Source organism: Lissotriton vulgaris, chromosome 11 (genome assembly GCF_964263255.1).
Source record: "Lissotriton vulgaris chromosome 11, aLisVul1.2, whole genome shotgun sequence".
Classification (NCBI taxonomy): domain Eukaryota; kingdom Metazoa; phylum Chordata; class Amphibia; order Caudata; family Salamandridae; genus Lissotriton; species Lissotriton vulgaris.
The window spans coordinates 173,678,347-173,699,410 of NC_141699.1; the positions used below are offsets into that span (position 1 = coordinate 173,678,347).

Here is a 21,064-nt window from a genome sequence, read left to right on the forward strand (position 1 = left end):
ATGAGTTACGTGAAGATGAAGAAGGTGTGAAACAAAGTCAAGCGGGTTCGATGGTCATCTAGGAGACAGTCCTAACTGCTTTAAATGTGAGGCTTCTGTGTCGAAGTGCAAAGATTACTGTGTTACATGCAAGCCGTTGGAAATATACCACACGACTCCACTGGAAACTAGTAGCTAGTCGCTGCCGGCATTACGGGCGGGTGGGGGGTGGTGGAAATGGGGTTGTCACACTGCGGAAGGGATAGGGGGGGAGGCAGGATAAATAATACAAGTAAAACTTACCTTCCCGCTTTACTTAGGTCCCGAGACTCCAGACTCCCGCCGTCCTGCGTATCGAATTCCCAGGGTGCTCGTCATCAGCCTCCCTCCCCTCCACCGCTGCGTTTTTGATTGGTGAGACCGCTGCCCCACCCGCATCATTTCTCTCTGTATGCTACAGCATACAGAGAGAACAGGGAGCGTGGGCGGTGTTTCTGGAGGGCAGGGGGGAGTGGCTTGCCCACTGTTAATACTGACTGTTTGGGCGGCCTCAGGCTGCCCAAACAGTCAGTATGAACTACAGTGGGCAAGCTACTCCCCTCTGCCCTCGAGAAACACCGCTCACTCCCAACCAGGAACTTCAGCTTTCTCGCCGTGAGAGAAGGCAGAAACATTACCATTTATGTTTCTGAATGCTCGCACTGCGAGAAAGCAGGGGGGCGGCGCCCAAACGCCCCTATAGAAGACCAGCCACTGCTTACCTCCTTTATGTATCTATATAACATCAATGTACTTATGGATCTATAGATGTATCACTTTCTTCTAATTTAGCATTTCCAATGCACTACCCTATTTCTCAGCCTATACTTCGCTCAATATATCTTCTAGCCCAACCTTCTGACTCATCTCAAACTTCTTTCTACTACTCTTTCCAATGCACTATCCCATCTCTCATCCTATACATCTATCAATATATCCTCTACATCCACTTTCTCATTTATCCCAAACCCCATACCACTACTATGGTCCCCAAAATAACCCTTTCTGGACTCTCTCCTACTCTACCTCTCCTTGCATCATCTGACACCTTTTTACTATACCAATCCCCTAAAACAAACCTTCCTAAACTCTTCCCTCTGACTCCTCACCTCCAAAACTCCTTTTTACTCATCCAAAAGCCTCCTCCTACTGCTAAGAACTACAAATAAAACCCTTCACTCTTTTATCCCTCCACTATCACTTTCAATCAAGATTAACAGACTAACATGTTCACTTCTCAAATTTCATATTCAACTATACTAATTCACCACTAATCCTTTATTGGTTTCCAGAGTAGGGTGCTACTCGCCAATAAAGAGTCTCAACACCCATCAGGGCTACAAGTGCTATATAAATGCAAACCTTTTTCCTTTTCTACCCCTCCCCAACCCTTCTCAATCCAAATAACTGACTAACATATCCACCACTAAAATTATTCTCATGTTTCACCATACTAATTCAACACTAATCCTGATGGGTTCCAGAGTAGCGTGCTACTTGCGCTTCAAAACCCCTTCAGGGGTAGCAAGCGCTATATAAATACAAACCTCTTTCCCTCTTCTATCCTGCCACTTCCCTTCTCTACCCAAATCCCTTCTCAACCCAAATAACTGAATAACATATCCACTTCTCAGTTTACTTCATATTTTACTATACTAATTTTCAACACTAATCCTTTATGGGTTCCAGAGTGGCGTGCTACTCGCCAGAAAAGCGCTTTAACACCCACTAGGGGTAACAAAGTGCTATATGAATGCAAACCTTTCTTCCCCTTTTATCCCTCCGCTATCCTTCTCACTCCAAATATTCTGACTAAATATCCACCACTGAAATTACTTCATATTTCACCATATTAATTCACCACTAATCCTTTATGGGCTTGCTGAATAGCGTGCGTCAACAAGCGCTATATAAATACAAACCTTTTTCCTCCTCTATACTTCTGCTATCATTCCAAATCCAAATAACTGACTAACCTATCCAACACTTAAAATGTACTTGCATGTTTCACTATACTAATTCAACACTAATCCTCTATGGGTCCTGTAGTAGCATGCTACTCGCCGAAAAAGTGCTTTGATGCCTCGTCAGGTGTAGTAAGTGCTATATAAATGCAATTACAATACAATACACCTAGACACCGATTATAAAGAAAAGGTCAGAACTCAACTGTAATAAGTTATTAAAGCAGAGCTCTGATGTCACAGTGCTAGCAGCCGAGGTGAAAGGTAGGTCAAGTCACAGGAAGGCTAATTAAAGCAATGAAAACTAAACATTGATTCTTTTTCTTATGCTTTATTTTTCTAGCTTACAGTAACTAGCAGAAAGAACAGGTTTACTTTTTGCATTCCTTAGATAATTATAGAAAACGTAGTACCTTTATGAATGTTTCTACAAATTCTCAACTACTGCAGCTTTTTCTCTAGAAACTGACCTGAATTGAACGGCTTCTATTATCTTTTTTCAACAAATATCGAACAGGTTTTTGATGTTTTTAATTTAACAGTAAAGCCTCCATTTTTATTCTTCCTGTTTACAAACATGCTCTCTTTCAAATAAAAGCGCCAAGTAACCAAGATTTAAAGGTGTTTGTGGGTAAGATGGTGTGACCATGTATTATATGGGATTAAATACCCCCTATTGTACATTACCAGGATATTGCATGTCACCTCGGAGTTCCATAACCTTGTAAAGGCACCTGGCCTCAGGACTTGCAAATTCCTTAAAATTACGGCAGATAGTATTTTATCCCATATATAACCATTGTTAACCACATTTCACTGAACTAAAGGACTAGATCCTTTGATGTGTACATCGTTACAATAACCCAGCCGTTAAAGGGAGGGTGAATGGTATCTGATCACACTCCTCTTGATGTCAGGGAAATATACAAGGATGTCACACCGATTACCATTATTGTTCCTACTAGCAAGAGAGCCTCTTTTAGAAAGTATCTGAATCAAATGACAAAATCATCAGAATTAGATAAGATTCAGGAGTCTGTTAGGTGGCAGCTTAGGCTGATATACTGATGAACATGAAAGGACCCAAATCTTTATACGAGCACTGACTTGCAAGGAAAAGGGGCATCCTTCTGGTCACACACTGAACAGAAATAGTATGTCTGTGGCTCTCCACGTTTTGTCCCCATCCCAGGTTGTTAGCAAAAAATGTCATGTCTGGCTGCTTAAATGTTTGAAATACTTCTGTATTTGGTTCAATGATTACGTAACAATCTCTAAAATAATGAAGACTGTCACTGAGAAGGGCTCCAGACTTCTAGTCTCCCAAAATCGACATCCTGGTGAGTGAGGATTGAAACCACTAAAATGGTAAGCTCCATCACAAATTACCTCAAGAGTAAGACTGATGATTTCTTTAAGATACATAAAAGAGCTACTTTTTCATTTGCCAAAACAAAAAGCTGGGGAAGGCTAATTTAGCACTTGACTATCACTACCAAATACCTTTTTGCTTCTACATATTATTTGTGGCTTCAGGAACTCAATCCCACAGCATTTATTATTTTTCAATTTGCCATTGATATAGATACTTGACAAGTCCTCACTACGCCACGCTCTAAAAAGGTTCCAAAGCACCATGAGCATCACGTTTATCGTCCCAATCCATCTAAAATATCTTCAATCATTCTTTTGGATACAGCACAGGCCCACTTTAAATTGATAATAGACTGTATGGGAAAAGCAGATAAATGAACATTGTTTCATGGCACCATGAGCATAAGAAACCATGGTTCTCTGCTTTACTGGGATAAATGGGCTTTGCAGACATTACATTACTTGAGAGCACATAAAACAAATAATAGAGTTTTATAGCTTTTTTTTAAAAAACCTTTATTGTGCAGATGGTAGCATACAAATACGGGCCTACAACCAATCAGGCCGGCCACGAAGCAATCTGAGAAGCACGTAAATCAATAAAGAAGTCTCACGGCAGTCACCCATTACATTGCTGACTAGTAGTACAATCGTAAAGGAGCTGAGTGTGACCGCCGGACGTAGGATCAAAGAAGGTTAATTTTCTAATAGAAATTATAGCAGGATTAGGTGCAGCTTAATCATCTGAGTGCCATAGCAGCCACGAATCAAATAGCAAAGCATTAAGGCATCATTAAAAACGGTTATCAGCAATAGTCTACAGCAATCAGAGTATAGATGCCACATTTCCAATCAGTACCCATCGTAGCCCACTACGTCCACACAGACCACAACATTTTCATACTCATACCTAACTGAATAACCAGAACGGTACAAGGAGATACAGTCATTCTTTATACTGACCCAGAAGATAAGAAAAAAGGGGGGGGGGGGGGAATGCTAAAAAGAGAAGGAAAAGAAGGAACGCCGTGCTGCTGTACGCGCCCCCACAGCGATAGAGGCGAGCAAAGTGACTGGGGACCACGTTCTTGGGGTGGGGCGGTGAGTAAGCAGTGGCAGGGCTTACAGCTGCTTTGCGCGCAGGTACTGGTTTTAATCAGCGGTCGCGCTGGGCTTTTAACTACGGACCTGCCAGCACTGTTTTCCCGGTCTTATGTTTTCTCACTGTCAGCGCGGGGACACGCCGGTGCGCGTAACTCAGCGCTCTACAAATGCCCCTATTATTATTATTATTATTATTAAGTCAGGATATCTATGCAAGCAATGTCGTATAAAGTAAGAAAACCTCAGCCCCCCCCCCCACGAGCAATCCCACCGTGGGAAACACGCACAGACACGGCGTCCTAAGAAAAGGACACAAAAGCCGTAGAAATTAAAAAAAAAAAAACAGTCAGAAAAAGACCCCAACCCACCCACCCCCACCCTGCACCCCTGCATAAGGCTACGGCCTACCCCCCCCAGCAGCGTGCCTGTCGCCCTAAATAGGAGACCCAAAATATAGGAAAAGTTAGAGAGAGGGAAAAGAAACAAAAGAGACAAAAAAGAGGAAGAAGAACCAAGGGGAGAGAAGAGCCATCAATCGAACCATTCGGCCCCTAACCCCCGCCATAACACACATTAATGCGACCTCAAAACGAAATCGACATAGTCTCGGGTATCATAAACCATCAAAGGAATCGTCCATAGTATCAGGGTTGAGGGCACTCCTCATCTCCATCCACCAACCATCAGTCCTCCGGGTCCAGAACCGGCTCACCCCAGTCTTTTCCTAGCCATCACTACCGCGCGTGGCAGAGTAGTGGGCAGCAAACTAATCAAAGTGGTGAGGCCGTATGGTAGAAACAGGACAGACCATGGGAGAAAACCAGAGGACTCCAGCAACCAGCGGCCAGGCAAGAACATTGTGCGCCAGTCTAGGCGTTTCAGCAACGACAACGGGCACAACCAACAGTGTGGGTAAAGTCTCACCGCCCAGGAAAGTAGAGTCGTATCTGCAGGATAACACTGGGGTCTCGCCGGGGCAGTTCGAATCGGCAAACTACGTTGTTCCCCTATCAGTCGAGCAGGAACGGGCCCCGACACAGTGTCCACGCCCGCGCCCCGCCACGATCAAGGCGACCCCGGAATCCGGGGCCGCTGGAGTACAGTCCTGTCGATGCACAATGACAGCACTCTTCCCGGCAACAGAGGAGGACGAAATAGCACACACTCTGAACCGAGCCGCGTCCACGAGGGACGGCCCGACAGCAATGGCGGTCGTCCTTCTATCCATCACAAGGGCGTTGAGGGCCAGGGTCGATCATAAAGTCTTTAAGGCGTCAAGAACATCGCCAAGCGTGGGCTCCCGCTCACATGACTAGACCTCCGTACACTTCAGTGATTCGAGTTCGCCGCTCCGGTTCAGTCCGTGACTCAGGGCGCCGGCTGCCATTTTGCAGATCCAGCCGCGTACCCGTGCGCCTCAACTTCTGGAGTGGGCTCTCAAGCAAGGCCACCACGGGAGCCCCCTCAAGCCCCAGGGATGGCAACCTGGGTGCAGAAAGGAGAGCCACCAAAAGGGCGACCGCCAGCGCCACCGCCCCGCGGGTGCCACACGCCGACTCCGGGCGCAGGGCTTCAAGATGGCCGGACAAGGCAACAAAGAGGGGAGCCTCCTACACGGTCTTCCCCCGTCCACTGCGTGCTGTACCTCACCACGGGGCCCTCCGGCCGCTGGACCGGGCCCGATCCGTTGCCATCGGCATAACCACACCACGGCCTCTCCCAGGCGACCTCTCCTCTCCACCAGGGGCCGCCATCGACACCATCTCGCCGGCTAACCTCAACAGGCAAATCCCCGGTCTCTACGCCGCGGAGGCCCCAGACCAAGCAGGGGTGTAACTTCGGATCCGCAGCTTGCAGGAGGCCCCGGGACAGATGGTGAGTACAAGCTTTCCTTCGTCTTTCCAAGTTTTCCCCGAGTATGTCGTCTCGGGGAAGGATACGTGTCAGGATTTGTGCGTTGGGCAGGAAGGCTAGCGGAGCCGAGCTACAGTGCGGCCATCACGGTCGCGAGCTTGGCTCCTCCGTTTTATAGCTTTTTGATACTCAAGATGTTTTTCTCTAAATGCACACCTTTGCGAATACAGATCTCCCACAGTTAGTCACCAGGGGCATGTTGTTTCGATTGTTTATATGTTGTTAGGGTCATCTTTTCCTAAGCTTAACCTGAAGATTAAGAGGAAGGGAGCTGGAACAAACAAGTACGAGTTCCCATCAATCAAACAAAGTGCCCTTTGATATGAGATTATCATTTTCACACCACAATTATGTCATATCTTGATAAGGTGAGACTTCTGGTATTACACAGATTCCACTAGAACCCTGCTAGATTATTTAAATTACATATTACTTGCACTGATTGTTGCTTGAACTATAGCAAATCAATTGGAGACCCAATTAATATGGTGTACATGAGTAAACTGAGGCATTTGGGGCACTTAGAAACAAAATATTTTGAAGATATTTTTCAATTTAGGTTACATTTAAATCCAGAAATGGAATGATTAGATGCCAAACTGGTAGATAATACACAAAATAGGTGTGCTCCAGTCCTCATGCTATTCGGTTTCCTCTTTCAGCCTTTCAACAATCTTGGAAATTGCCTAGCAAAATCTTTATACATAACGGTGGGCTTGGGTATGTTTACATTTAACGGCGGTAACATCTCTCTGAAGCACCTGTACAAAATATCTAGCAAGAACCAGTAATGGAATAAACTGGACCTATAGTTATGTATCCAGGACTGGTTCATACAACTACTCTGGAAATTGAATATGCTGAACCTAAATGTATCTGAAGTTATTAACTATGATCCTATAGTGCTGTTTATACAAAGTTTTGTCATTGCTTGTATTATAATCATTTTCAGGTCGAAATCTGTTTTGCTTTAACCTAATGGGTGGCTGAAAATCATATACAATGGAGCTTTCTGTGCTTCTGCACAATTTACCATGTAAACTTGATTAAAGCTAATCGGATAAGTACTTCTATTATTGTTTATAGGAAATTTAGTTTATGTATGAATAGGTTTTAAAAGAATTGTAGACCAGACTAACGCTTTAGAATACATAGCCAAACCGATTTGTCATTTTCGTTACTTATGTTCTAGAAAATGGCACAAAATGATTTATGACTGTCTGAAAGATAATCAATTTTTTTAAATTTAAAAGTGGAATATATATTCTCTACCTCATGTGAAGGCAGCAAAGAAACATGAAATCCATTTAAATGAGGTTTACTCAGGTCCAAACCACGTTTGCAACACTCCATGCTACAAAGGCAGCAACAATTGGACCTGTGCAAAGTTTCTGTAATATGGCACTTGGAAAACTGAGATATAAAAAGGTCATAAGAAAGGTATTTCATATGTCTTCTTTAAGACAAAAAGATAAACAACTTCTCTGGCAAAGCATGCACTAAGATTATTATTCATTTAAGTAATTGCAGCTGTGCCAGAAAGTTCCAATCAAGATGAACATGGGCGTTCAGCAGCTATTGCTAATGGCATAGGACAAATACTGGTGAAATGACAGTTTTATCTGTAAATGCAGGTTAAGGAGATGCTCTGTTGCCTTGTTATTCTAGTCAGGAATGCACAACAGGAGATGGAAAAACACTTGCACTCAAGATCAAAATAAAATGTGTTGCAGAAAGTACAGACTTACCTCGACAAAGAAGACTAAGTTTTCTAAGCAGGTATGTCGTGCTCTACAGTGACTATCCTGAATTTCCATCAATTCACCTTTACAATTGTTGAACAATTCTAAAAAGTAAAGTTAAAATACATTCTATATTATAAATTATATTCGTTTCAACATAGTTTAGAAAACTTTGATTTAAGCTTTAAATCACAACTTAACTTGTGATTTAATGCATGCACCTTACCCTCCAACTGCTGCAAACAGGATTTCCAACTTCTCACTAGTCTGTCTTGGACATCTGCTGAACTATCTGGAATTAACAAAAAAGTTACAAAAACACTCACCCAGTTGGAATAGGTCTTCACAGTCTGATAAAACGGTAGTAGTGTTATTCAACTTTTTAAAAACAGATATTGCCCTGAAAAAAACGATTCTCGAGCACCATCAACGTCATGGCTTGTCTCATGCCCTGTAAAATCTCCCTAGTCATAAACCAAGACGAAAAGAAAACATACCTGCAACATTAGTTTTCAGTAAGAATGTCGGTCACATGCTGCTGGAATTAATTCCCTTCTTTTAAGGAAGATCCAGATATTGAGTAAGCAGTCTATCAATTTGGGAAGGATTCCAATTTTGAAGAACCCGTGAAACAGTGATATGATTTTTTTCCCCCCCAAAATCCTGCTCTTACAATCCATTATCAAGCAATATCCTTTAAAAATAGTAGATAGCTCATGTACTGTGTGTGTGGAAGGGGGGGGGGGGGGTCTGCCCTATCCTAGCACCCCTAGAAAATCGGATTTCGGGCAACAGCGTTTGCAACACATTTGAACAGGCAGCCTACATGTCAATGGGTTGTAATCCAACAATGCAGTTCTATTTATTCATATATTTACTTCACATGGACGAGTCACAGAGATGAATACAGCGATCTGGAACAGAGGTAGGAGTAGGGTAAATTTATCAACCGTATTAATATGAGGAAGAGGAATTGTATGGGAAGGAAAGATTCAGTATAAGGTACTGTACAGATAATTCTGATTGAGATTATTAAATGGATTGGTGTGAATTACTTGGAGTAGCTGGAACCACAGCCAACCAGAAATATTAACAGTGGCATTATGACCAGGTGTGATTATACAGCACAGTCACATACAGCGAATTTAAAAATAAATGTTATAGAGATGTGATAGATAGGGGGTATTAACAATAGCTGTAACCACAGAAACAGGAAAACTGCAGTTGAGAGCTAGAACGAAAGTGACGAGAGTTGGTGAAAGGACAATAAGTTTCTCAGTTGTCATCTACGAGTCAACTGAGAGGCAGTCAGAGGTTAGAAGAAAGGAAGTTCCAGGTACCGGTACAACACTGAGAAGAACGAAGTAAAGATGCTTCTTTGATAGTGCTGTTGGGGTGGGCTTCCCTAGGACGTGCTCCGTCCACCTTTTAGTTCCTTACTTGAATACATGTAGATAGCCACGTGGACAATGTCCTTTTGAAGCCTAGCATTTCCTGGATATTCCGCTATAAGCCACAAATATTATACAATATTAACAAAAAGTATTTTCCCATGCAAATAAAACAAAAGTCTTCCTAATGTCCAGGCTGTGAAGTGATTTCTCTGCTGGAGTTTGCAATTCGAGCTATGAAATGGGGGTGCATCCTGGGTAAAAATCGTGAGTTTGTTCTTACAGTAGACTAATCCGCTTTAGGGGACAAGAACTTTAAATACAAAGAATACCAATAGACAGAATGTATGAGTATGGATGGACGAAAAGTATTTAACCACAAATCTGAACCTGGCTTTGAAAGGAGGGTAAAGATTATTCAGGCTCAAGAAATCACTGATCACCAGGAGTTTAAGAATTTTGCATTGGATTTTTTTCTGCAGAGCTGACTGCATTCAAGTGGATGTATCACAGAGTAACAAAGTTCTGGATTTGCCAAGTACTGGGCCAATATGTTTATCCTGCAGCAGTTAGAACCTCCTTTCTGACACACGTTATATTTTGAAGAGAAAGACTGCCCTTTATAAGACCCACTAACCTCCCCCACATTACACTTCCGATGTCCATACTAGAAGACATAAGAGGACAGGCATTGTGAACCTAGATTGTAGACCAAGCCTCTGAACCTCGGAAGGGCATTCAGTCTGACTCAATTCACGGAATGCAACATTTACAACCACTACTTTCAGTACCACACCTACAGAAGTAATTGAATCATATTACCCTCTTCAAGAGAACACCACAACCCCACAACCCTGATCGATAACCTCGCCAACCTCAGACTGAAGCAACTCATCAAAACGCCCACCCACTCCGCCGGCCACAAGCCTGCATGTCTCCAGCAGCCACACCACCGAACTCCTCTGGATCGACCACCGCTGCATCCACTTCGCTTTCCAGAAGCCCACTACACACCACAGCACCCAACAGATTCCCCGCCACTGCTGGAGCAATATCACAGAAGACCAACTACAAACAAACCTCGCTCTCAACCCACCCACCGAACCCTTCAACAACGACGACGCTGCCCACAGCCTCAGACGCTGGATAGAGGACTGTGCCAACACCCACGCCCCGCTGAAGAAACCTCCCCCCCCAGCCTAGACACACCAGCAAGAGGGCCAGCTGGTTCGCCCCGGATTTCCTAGCCTCCAAGCAAGCCTGCCAGAAGCTAGAGAAGAAATGGCACAGTGAACAAACTCCGGACAGCCACACAGCACACAAGGACGCCATCCGCAACCACCAGAGGACCTCCTTCAAAGACCGCCTCGACAACAATGCAACCAATTGCAGGAGCTCTTCAACATTGTGCAAGAACTCTCCAACCCCAGCTCCAACACCAACAACATCCCGCTGTTGCAAGCCCTGTGCGACTTCCTTGCCACCTTCTTCCACCGGAAGATAGCAGACATCCACAACAGCTTCAATACCCCGACAGCCCCAACAGACAGCAACACAACAGACCCTCCGCACACCATCGACCACGACCCCTTGATAGCCTGGGCCAGCGTGAGCATCGAAGACAACATCAAGACCATGCGCACAATCCACTCCGGCTCTCGGTCAGACCCATTCCCGCACCACATCTTCAACAGAGCAAGCAGCTCCATCACACCCCACCTGCGCAACGTCATCAATCTCTCCCTCGAGACTGCGACCTTCCCAGAGATCTGGAAACACGCCGAGATCAACTCCCTACTCAAAAAACCTAAGGCAGACCCAAGAGACCTCAGGAACTCCCGGCCCATCTCTCTGCTCCCCTTCCCGGTCCAAGGTCATTGAGAAAACCGTCAACAGACAGCTAACCCGATACCTCGAAGACAACAGAATCCTGGACCCTTCCCAGTCAGGGTTCTGCAGAAATCGCAGCACCGAGACTGCCCTCATCGCCGCCACCGATGACATCAGGACCCTGCTGAACAACAGCGAGACCGCAGCACTCATCCTCCTACACCTCTCTGCCGCCTTCGACATAGTCTGCCACCGCACACTACACGCACGCACGCCTCCACGCCGCAGGGATCCGAGACAAGGCTCTGGATTGGACCACCTCCTTTCTCTCAGGCAGAACCCAGAGCGTCCGCTTCCCCCCATTCTGTTCCAAAGCCTCAGATCATCTGCTGCGTACCCCAGGGATCCTCCCTTAGCCCGATGCTGTTCAACATTTACATGCCCCGCTCACACACTTGGCCCGACAGCACGACCTCAAAATAATCTCCTACGCCGACGACACTCAGCTGATCCTCTGCCTCACCAAGGACCACATCACTGCCAAAGCTAACCTCCAAGAAGGAATGAAGTCCGTCACCAACTGGATGAAGATCAGCGTTCTGAAGCTGAACTCGGACAAGACTGAGGTCCTCGGCCCCAACCCTTCAGCCTGGGACGACTCCTGGTGACCAACGGCACTGGGGGCAGCCCCGACACCCACCAACCACGCATGCAACCAGGGATTCATCCTCGACTCAACGCTCTCAATTACCAAGCAAGTCAACGCGTCTCCTCCTCCTGCTTCAACACCCTCCACATGCTCCACAAGATCTACAGATGGATCCCGACGGATACAAGAATGACAGTCACCCAGACCCTCGTCAGCAGCAGACTCAGCTACGGAAACGCCCTCTCCGCTGGAGCCCCGACCAACCTCAAACGACTACAATGCATCCAAAACGCTTTGGCATGACTGATCCTCGACGTACCACGCCATGGCCAAATCACCCCCCACCTGAGAAACCTCCACTGGATATCCTTCAAGCTCCTCACCCACGCACACAAGGCACTCCACAAGACCGGCCCAGCCTACCTCAGACGGCTCTCCTTCTACATCCCCAACCGCCAGCTACGCTCCGCCGACCTCTCACTCGCCACTGTGCCACGCATCCGAAGAACAACCACTGGTGGGAGATCCTTCTCCCACCTCGCCACCAAGACAAGGAACACCCTCCCACTAAGCCTACAACAGACCCAAGACCTGCTGACATTCCGGAGGATACTCAAGACCTGGCTGTTCGTTCAGTAGCCCCCCTCCCCTTCCCCCAACCCCCCCCCCCCGGCGCCTTGAGACCCTCGCGGGTATGTAGTGCGCTTAACAAATGATTGATTGAACAAACTGGACATTATTCTGATGTCTAGGAGAAGATGCTGGACAAGTATTTAGATGTCTGTTGGAATAGCTCATACAAACTTAACTGTCCAAGCAGCCCAGTTCTGGATGTATGGACACTTGTTTAAAGAGGGGTTCAGAAAGCCCCAAAGGATGAACAAGAATGAGCTCATCTCCTACATGTGTTTTTCGGTTTAATGTGAGGGTTTAGAAAGCAGCAGAAAACACTGCAGCAATCTTAGGCTGCCAGGGGATAAGGTATGTAGAAGATGGAAGATATTATAGTCATGTAAACAAAAGTGATGAATGAAATACTTGAATTAATTTCGGCTACTGATAATTACTCAAAACTGCATCCCAGTCCACCATCATTTTACACTTTGTCAAGTTTGAACCCAGCCATATGAAAATTAGTCTTGATCCTGCTGAAATCAGAACAGTCCAGCCTGAAATATCAGGCCAGGCCCACCCTGAACCAGAACACAAACAGCCCGAGACTGGTTTCACACTGATCGGGGCTAGTCTGTCGTGTGCAGCTTGGCTCTATAGGCACAGTGAGCATGGGACCCACATATGGGCATACCCGTTGCACTTACGGCGTTGCACTGAAGTATACTAAAAAGGGTTGGATGTAATGCTTTAATTAATCTCAGCCACTGGTAATTATTCAGGGCTGCATCCCAGTCAATCATTACTTTGCACACAATGCCTCCTTGGTTGGGCCCAACCATATGCAAATCAGTCTTGAGGCAGTCCAGCCCAAATGGTCAAGACAGTGCCACACTGAACCAGAACACAAGCAACCTAAACGGTTTTGCCATAATTGGGGCCTCTCAGTCGGGTGCAGCTTGATTCCAGCGGCACAGTGAGCACAGAGTCCATGTCTGGGCATACCTGTTGCACTGAAGTATACAAAAACGAAAGTGTTGGAATGCTTGAATTAATCTCAACCACTGGTAATTACTCTGACTTATTTCAGTGCATCATTATTTTGCATACCATACCAAATCAGTCTTGAGCCTGCTCCAATAAGAACAGTCCAGCCCTTAACATAGCTTACCATAATGAAGGTTATTCTACACCCAGACTTGAAGCAGGGAATAGCAAATCTGATCATGTCTACCCATTCTTTGCAATTTGCACTAACTTCCATTCATGGCTAGTTTTGTATGCTCTAATAGTATTTTATTGGCTGCTAATCTTATAAAGCGATACAAATAAATGACAACTACTACAAAGTCAGTCAATTCTCATGTTTGATGTACTACAACCTCACCTTTAGGAAACTTTGGCACAGTGATTTTCTCTGGTGCCAGTACGCCACTCCAGAGCGCCCTATTCAATAGTGTTTTTGGCACTGGAAGATACCGAAAGCCCACCTCCAGGTTCTTGTTTTTTTTATTGATGGATTCTTTTTTAAATATAGCAGTATATGTTTTGCCAGTTATTTTCAATACTTTTCTTTTTCTTATCCTTTACATACATGTTTTTGCTATTTAGTAGATTTTTGATACAAAGCGTTTTTTCTGCATTTCCTGAAGAGCACGTTGGGTTGTGGTTGTCTCAGCCGTTTATGTCTTATGCCTGTACTTGGGATCGCATTAGAGTAAAATGCACCTTTTAACTGTACCACTGTCTAATTTTATTGTAGTCGGTAGAACCATACGGCTTCGACAATCACAAATCAGGGAGAGTAATCATGTAAGGCATTCATGTTAGTTTGCCTTGTAGATGCCTGCACCATCAAAACTTAGAGGAGGTGCGCTGAGACAAAAAAGCAGAGTTGTCATAGGCAGGGCATGGTGCCTCACAATCAGCCGACTACCTGGGGGGCCAGAGCAATGTTTGGCCCAAGCTTCCAAAAGTTTATTTGTAGGAACAGTACTGAAGGGCAGGATTGCGAGTCAGTGGATGTTTGACCGAGCCAGAGTACATCTCTCAAGACATATGTTTTGACCTCGAAGGTGGGAAGCTGGAGTCCAGGAATTTCGGCTACTCTACATATGAAATGCTCTACTCAGTGGCAGGACCAGGGGCTGAGCAGAATCTCAACTCAGGGAAAGTATCAAGGCCACTGGATTCGTGTAGGTAAATCTTATTAATTTTCCTCATGGTATGACAACACAAGCCAAGCATAACCTCACTTGAGGTTGTAAAGGCGCCGAGTTACAGAACACAACGGGAACTTTGTTCTCCAGTGTCAATAGAGTCGGTGTGGAACGCACCAGCATTGCTAAAAGGGGATGCAGAGATGGTTCAGTGGTGTATTTGAGGGTCCATTGATAGGCGAACTAGACAACAGTACCCCAGTCGGAGGCCACCCTCAGTGCCTGGGGGCCCAATTGTGCAACAGAGGGAGTCGGTAAGGATCTGAAGAGTCGGAGCATGACGTTGCAGAACTCTTCAACCTGCTTCAGTGTCGCAGACAGCTCTGGAAAACTGCTGAGGCGGGACAAGCTGGGGGATAGTCTCAGCTGTTAATCGACTTTAGGAGCAAAATAGAGAGAAATGGTGAAATCCTTGCGCCTTATCAGGGGTAAGTTAAATGCAGAAAAGGGCTTTGTCCAACTTTGATTTTGTGTTTTTTCCGAACACGAAGACTTGAAGCGTGACAATGACAGACCTCAGGAACAACTCCTGCGACTTCTGGACTGAGAGCAGGACATAGACAGACCCTTTAACTTGGACCGGTCTCGTCGCATAGACTTCCACTGCTTGGCACTAGCTTCGCAGTCTTGTACGGCCTTTGGGTTCATCGATGCGCTGTCACTGCAGGCCTTGAAGTTGGTACTCGGCCACAGGTAAACCTGATGAGGATCTGTCATTGACATTTATTTGTGACGGTCTTTACAGGGTTTAAAACCTGTTGTCCTGGAAAGGGGTATGGGGGGGGAGGAACATTTTGCTTGCACAATGGATTCTCAAATTTAAGGTAAATGGGTGTCTTGAGAGGTAGCTCTGGATTCGCGTCGGGTGGTGCTGAAAAAAAAGAAACTGGTATCAGTACGCCAGGGTGGAACCTACGCAGGCTCTGCTTATCAGTGTAAAGTTGCACGGCACCACCTAATGGCTCACAAAGGTACTGCGCAAATGTTTCTGAATCCATTCCAACGCCTAAGGAGTATTCAAAAGGTGAGGAATCTGAAATTAGAAGGCCTCATCTCAAATAACGTATAAAACCCCACTGAAGGGGAAACAGCCCTCAGTGTAAACATTGTCAAGTCAGAAAGATTTATTGCATAATTAATTACAATTATTACAATTTACACCTAATAAAAAATTTTTAGTTCGAAATTGAATACATTCTGCTAAAATAGTTTCTCCTCCCCAGTTAGGAAATAATGTAAAATTATGTTTAAAAAAAAACTTTCTTCCAGAGATACTCCCCCTATCCTAAGTTCTCGGATTGATTTTACAAATTCCTGCAAGCTTTTACAATCCTTGGCCTTAGGGCGGCCTAGTGTCCTGCCTCTTGGGCAACCCCCTGTTCAGCTTGGGGCAAACATTTTTTCCCCTCTGCCAGAAACTTAGTTCCTCTGCACGCCATGATGATAGAACTCCCTCCCAGCCAACTTGTTACAACTTGTCTGCAGGAACGGATCTTTAGCTCATTAAAGATGGATTTCAGAAGTCTTTGCCTCTGTGCCATAAGTACCGGACAGACGCACAAAAATCGACTAAAGATTCAGATTTGTACCAGCATAATCGGCATTGCTTGGTCTGGTGGGCTCCTTTCCAGGAGGGCAGTAGGTCCTTCGAAATGTGCATACCCATCCTATAGTCCATAAAAGCTCTTTTTAGATGCTTGTTGAAATGGGAAGATAAATAAGCATGTGGTTTTCCTGCTGTGAAGGAATTTATAATAAACCAGCCGTGTCGCCGTTTTATAAATGTACCTTTATCTTCTTGAACAGATTTCTTTTTAGCTGCCATGTTGGCCTATCTACTTAAGCTTACTTTGTCCATCCCGGCTTCCCATGCTGCTTCCAACTCCAGCTCTTTCAGACAGACTTTCAAGTACTTTCTCCAGGTGCACGGGGTTCCGGACTCCCCTTGATTTTTTATTTCTTCCCAGCTTAGCCAGTCCATTGAATCTGGGTCTGTAGATCAGAGTTTGTTGCACAGTTTTACGAAGCCGCTCATGCGCCTGTATTTCTGGTTGTGCAGACCAAATTCGAGCCTAACTTGCGAAGCTGAGGCACATTTTGGGAGATTAAAAACAGCTTTATAGATTTTAGTTTGTAGACCATTTAGTACGTCGGCTTCCTTGCCATACCAGGTGACCAGACCATAGGACAGAGTGGGCAAAATTTGGGCGGACATGACTTTCAACAGATTCTTATAATTTGGGCAATCCATTTTTGCATTTAGTAAGCGGTAAGCGAAAATCAGGGCTTGAGCTTTTGCACGTATTGCTGTTTTGTGCTTCATTTGTTTTGCTCCCTGAGATATTATAATTCCGAGGTACTTGTAAGACCCTTGTTCTTCCACCTTTGCCCCGTTCGCCATCCATGTGTACCTAAGTTTTTTGGGGTCCACTAGGCGGACCACTTTTGTTTTTTCTTTGTTTCTTTGTTTAGGTCCAAACCTTCCTGTTTCAAATAAGCTACTAATTTATTTAGTGCTCTTTGTAGTCCTATTGGCGTTTTGCTCAGCAATACTATGTCAAACAGTGTAAACATTGATAACCACCTGCATAACCACCAACTAAAATGCCACTCACTTTTATTTCTTCCTGAATGGGACAACAAAATGTAACTTTGCTGTACAAGATAGAAGCAAGAAAAACTGGTCAATGATTGTTGTGCTTGGGCTTTGTTGTTTAGGGATGTAACTAAAATAATGTTCCTTCTCCCTTTAAAGTTGTGTGTGCTTGAATTATTGGTGCATGGTTAAAATCATGTTTTAGGTCTGATCTAATTATTATGTGCACTGTAGAGACTCTGGACATATTAATATGTTATCTTTTGGCAGTGTTTAATTCTTTCACTGATTTTTGAAATTGTTGGTTCATAAGAATCTAGGCCAACATGTAGTATCACATTTACCCACAAACACAGAATGGGTAAAATCCGTTGATACACTCTTTTTCTAACAAGTCAGTATTTATGGTAGGTCAACAAACACAGAAGGCTTTAAACATTCAAGGCAAGTTGTAGAGACTGGTTTCTGTGTAAAGAGTGTCATCACCATGCACATGGGATAGTGGCGAAAACATGACAAGACTTTCCACAAACCAACAAAAGTATGTTACCATTGTTAACAGAAACATGTCAAGTCCCAGAATACAATGCCATGTCTGTTAAAAGGTCACAATTGACTTAAAGTGAGCCATTTGTCATGGGGACATTTGTCATCTATAAATGTACCCACCAGTACCACCTTAATGTAGTCAGGCAAAGGGTGCCGAAAATCAGTGATGAGTATGCTTGACAGCATCAAGTTTTAGGTGCGTTAAAATTAAGGGCTATACATTCATCTGGTGCAATTCACAAAGGTTTAACGATATTCTATGCTGTCGGCATGGTTGACGACCCCCACAATGTTGTAATATTCAGTAAGGAGTTGGTGAATGCCTCTAAATGTATCCAGGTATTTGTTTATTAAAACAATAGATTATAAAAGTGAAGAGTGCTATCTTGAACTAACAGTCCTGTAAACAGATCGAGTCCTCACTGAGTAAGTGTGAGGTAATAAGATGTAAAACAGGGTAATGAGATGTGAGTCAGAGTGCAATACACACACTTTCTATGCTTCAAAACAATCTTAAATTAGCCCATTCGACACTACCAATAGGAAGACACTACCTACCCTGCAATACTTCTCCTTTAAATTAGATATGAGCTTCATAACAATAACTGCAAAAATGTTTTATAAAAAATTGAAAAACAGTCTATTTGGGGAGCTAGGCAGCTGCATAAACACCGATAAGCACAAGTTTATAAAACACCACTGAAATTCACAAGGAACAACCACTGAAAAATAGGTTGCCTAGCCAGACACACAGTAATAAACCAGAGAGAAAACTGTTGACTCATTAAAATACTGTAAGGCAAGTTAAGATATTTTTTTATTGAAAAAAATTAGGCGGTAGGCATTTCAACAGGGTGTACCCATATACACATCCGCATAAAACTAGTCATGAATATATCCAACTGTGATACCGATTTAAGACCATGGCAAAATATGAGGAGGCTAGGAAAGAAACAGTAATTGTATTGAGTTTTACAATAGTAGTAACATTGAATTACTGTAAAGACGAGACAATCCTGTCAAGTTGTAGTGAGTCATCTATTTCCATACAAACTTACACACCATGATCTTTAGAACTACCATATCTTTTCATTCATTTCAATCTTTATTTCGATCTGTTTAGTCATAAAAGAGTACAGAAGTTTAAAATAGGTTAAAATAATGTCAAATATAACAGAGTTTAAAAGCAATACAGTTAGCCTGTTTAAAATCAGTTACAATACATTACATTTAGAACCCAACAAAACAATTCATTTGTCTGTATCTGATTTAATACAGCGGTTACGGGTATGCCACATTGCTGTTAAAAATGTTGCCACTGCAAACACAATTGGGGGGGATAGTTCTGCCTTTAGTATTCTGTAAGCTGGGAGGTAGTGCCTTAAACCAAGGTTTTTAAGGAGTGGGACAAGCCAGAATTTCCTAGATCTTTGGTAAGCATTACAGAAAAATATAATGTGCAGGTCATTTTCCTGGGGATGTAGGCATGCTGAGCACTGTGTTGGGGGCTGGGACTTGGCCCAACGATCCGTAAATGCCCTGAAAGGAAGAGTGCCATATCGCCACTGCATAAATAGTTTTCTGGTCAGAATGGGGCTGATGCCATCAAGGACAAGCTCTAGGTGGTATGAGTCTTTAGATTTAATAAACACATTTGTTAAAGACCCCTCACGTGTACTCTCAATTGAGACAGATAACTTTTGCTCGTAGAAATCCCTCGAAAGAAGTTTGCGTGGGATCCTACAGCATTCATTTCCTGGATCAAGCCATAGTTCAGGTCTTCCTAGTGTCTCGCATGTTTGTTTAATGTATCTCAGTCATGGGATTTGTGTAACATTAGGTAGGCGCAGGATCTCTTCGAGCTCAGCCCTATAGTTCGTTAGTTCTGGCGTGCTCCATATTCTATGCCAAAAAATTAAAGGTTTTAGTCCCAGCTCTTCTGTAATAGGTCTGAGACCCAAGTCTAGTCTCAGCGGGAGAAGGGGGGTGCTAGGTGGTGGAGCTGCCATCTGCCTAATGAAGTTGTTCTCACTAATCTGCAAGTTCTGGGCAATTGTGTGACCCATAATTATCCACTGTAGGTAACTGCCCCTCTTGCCTGCAATTTGTAGATTTGGAGGAGGGGACCAAAAGGCTTGTAGGTCGACCATCCTACAGATGCGACCCGTTAGCTGAATCAGTTTCATATTGGCCTTGGTCCGATGAGAGTCCCATGTCATGTTCTGGTTGATGGTTACCCCCAGGTATTCGAACGTGAGGACCCTCTCCAATTTCAGTGGCCCTATGGTAGGATTTGGGAGAGTTGAGGAGGGGGGGTTGAAGATCATATATTTGGTTTTCAGGGCGTTGATCTCTAGCCCACACTGTACACAAAAAGTCGAAAACCCGTCCAGGACCCGCTGTATACCCATAGGGGACTTAGACAACAGCAGGGTGTCGTCCGCAAACATAATAGCGGGCACCCTGCTACCGTTAAGTTTGGGAGCGTCAATGTCACCCAACCTATTCAAGTGGTTGATTACCCCGTTGACAAAGAGGCAGAACAGGGTCGGTGCAAGCACACAGCCCTGTCTTACCCCTCTGTCAACGGGGAATCTTCCAGAAAGTGCCCCGCTTCTGCCGCACCTGACCCGAGCGAAGTTCCCCTGGTGTAGTCTTATGAGGATTGACAGAATGTCGGCCGGGAGCCCTAACTCCGCCAAGACGGTCCATAATCTGTCTCTTGGCACTAAATCAAAGGCTGCTCGCAAGTCCACGAAAACCGTGTACAAGCTGCCGCCCTCGATTGCCGCAGTCTTCCAGAACAAAAGATTCAGACAGAAGATCTGGTCCGTGGTTGAGACCCCCCTTCTGAACCCAGCCTGGTAGGGACTCAAGATGGCGAATTCCTCAATCCAATTTTGGAGGCAATCAAGTATCAGCCTGCCAAATATTTTCTGGGGTACATCGATGAGGCTGATGGACCTGTAGCAATACACAGGAGTCACAGACCACTGATGAAAGTTCGGTCGCTCTCAGCGATATTCCCCAGGGCACTCCCTTCCTGGTAGGAGGGGATTTGAATTGAATATCATATTTCTAAGCTCATATATGACACTTATT

The 21,064-nt window shown here is 44.5% G+C and overlaps 1 protein-coding gene across 1 annotated transcript in view; it reads right to left on the reverse strand.

Annotated features, from left to right (window-relative positions):
* Window positions 1-21,064, reverse strand: part of NAA25 (N-alpha-acetyltransferase 25, NatB auxiliary subunit) — an 893,576-nt gene that overhangs the window by 171,585 nt on the left and 700,927 nt on the right. The window contains exons 20-21 of the mRNA XM_086943077.1: window positions 8,343-8,408; window positions 8,123-8,220 (exon numbers count right to left, since the gene is read on the reverse strand). Coding sequence (XP_086799203.1) covers window positions 8,123-8,220; window positions 8,343-8,408 — 164 coding nt within the window. The remainder of the gene's footprint in view (window positions 1-8,122; window positions 8,221-8,342; window positions 8,409-21,064) is intronic.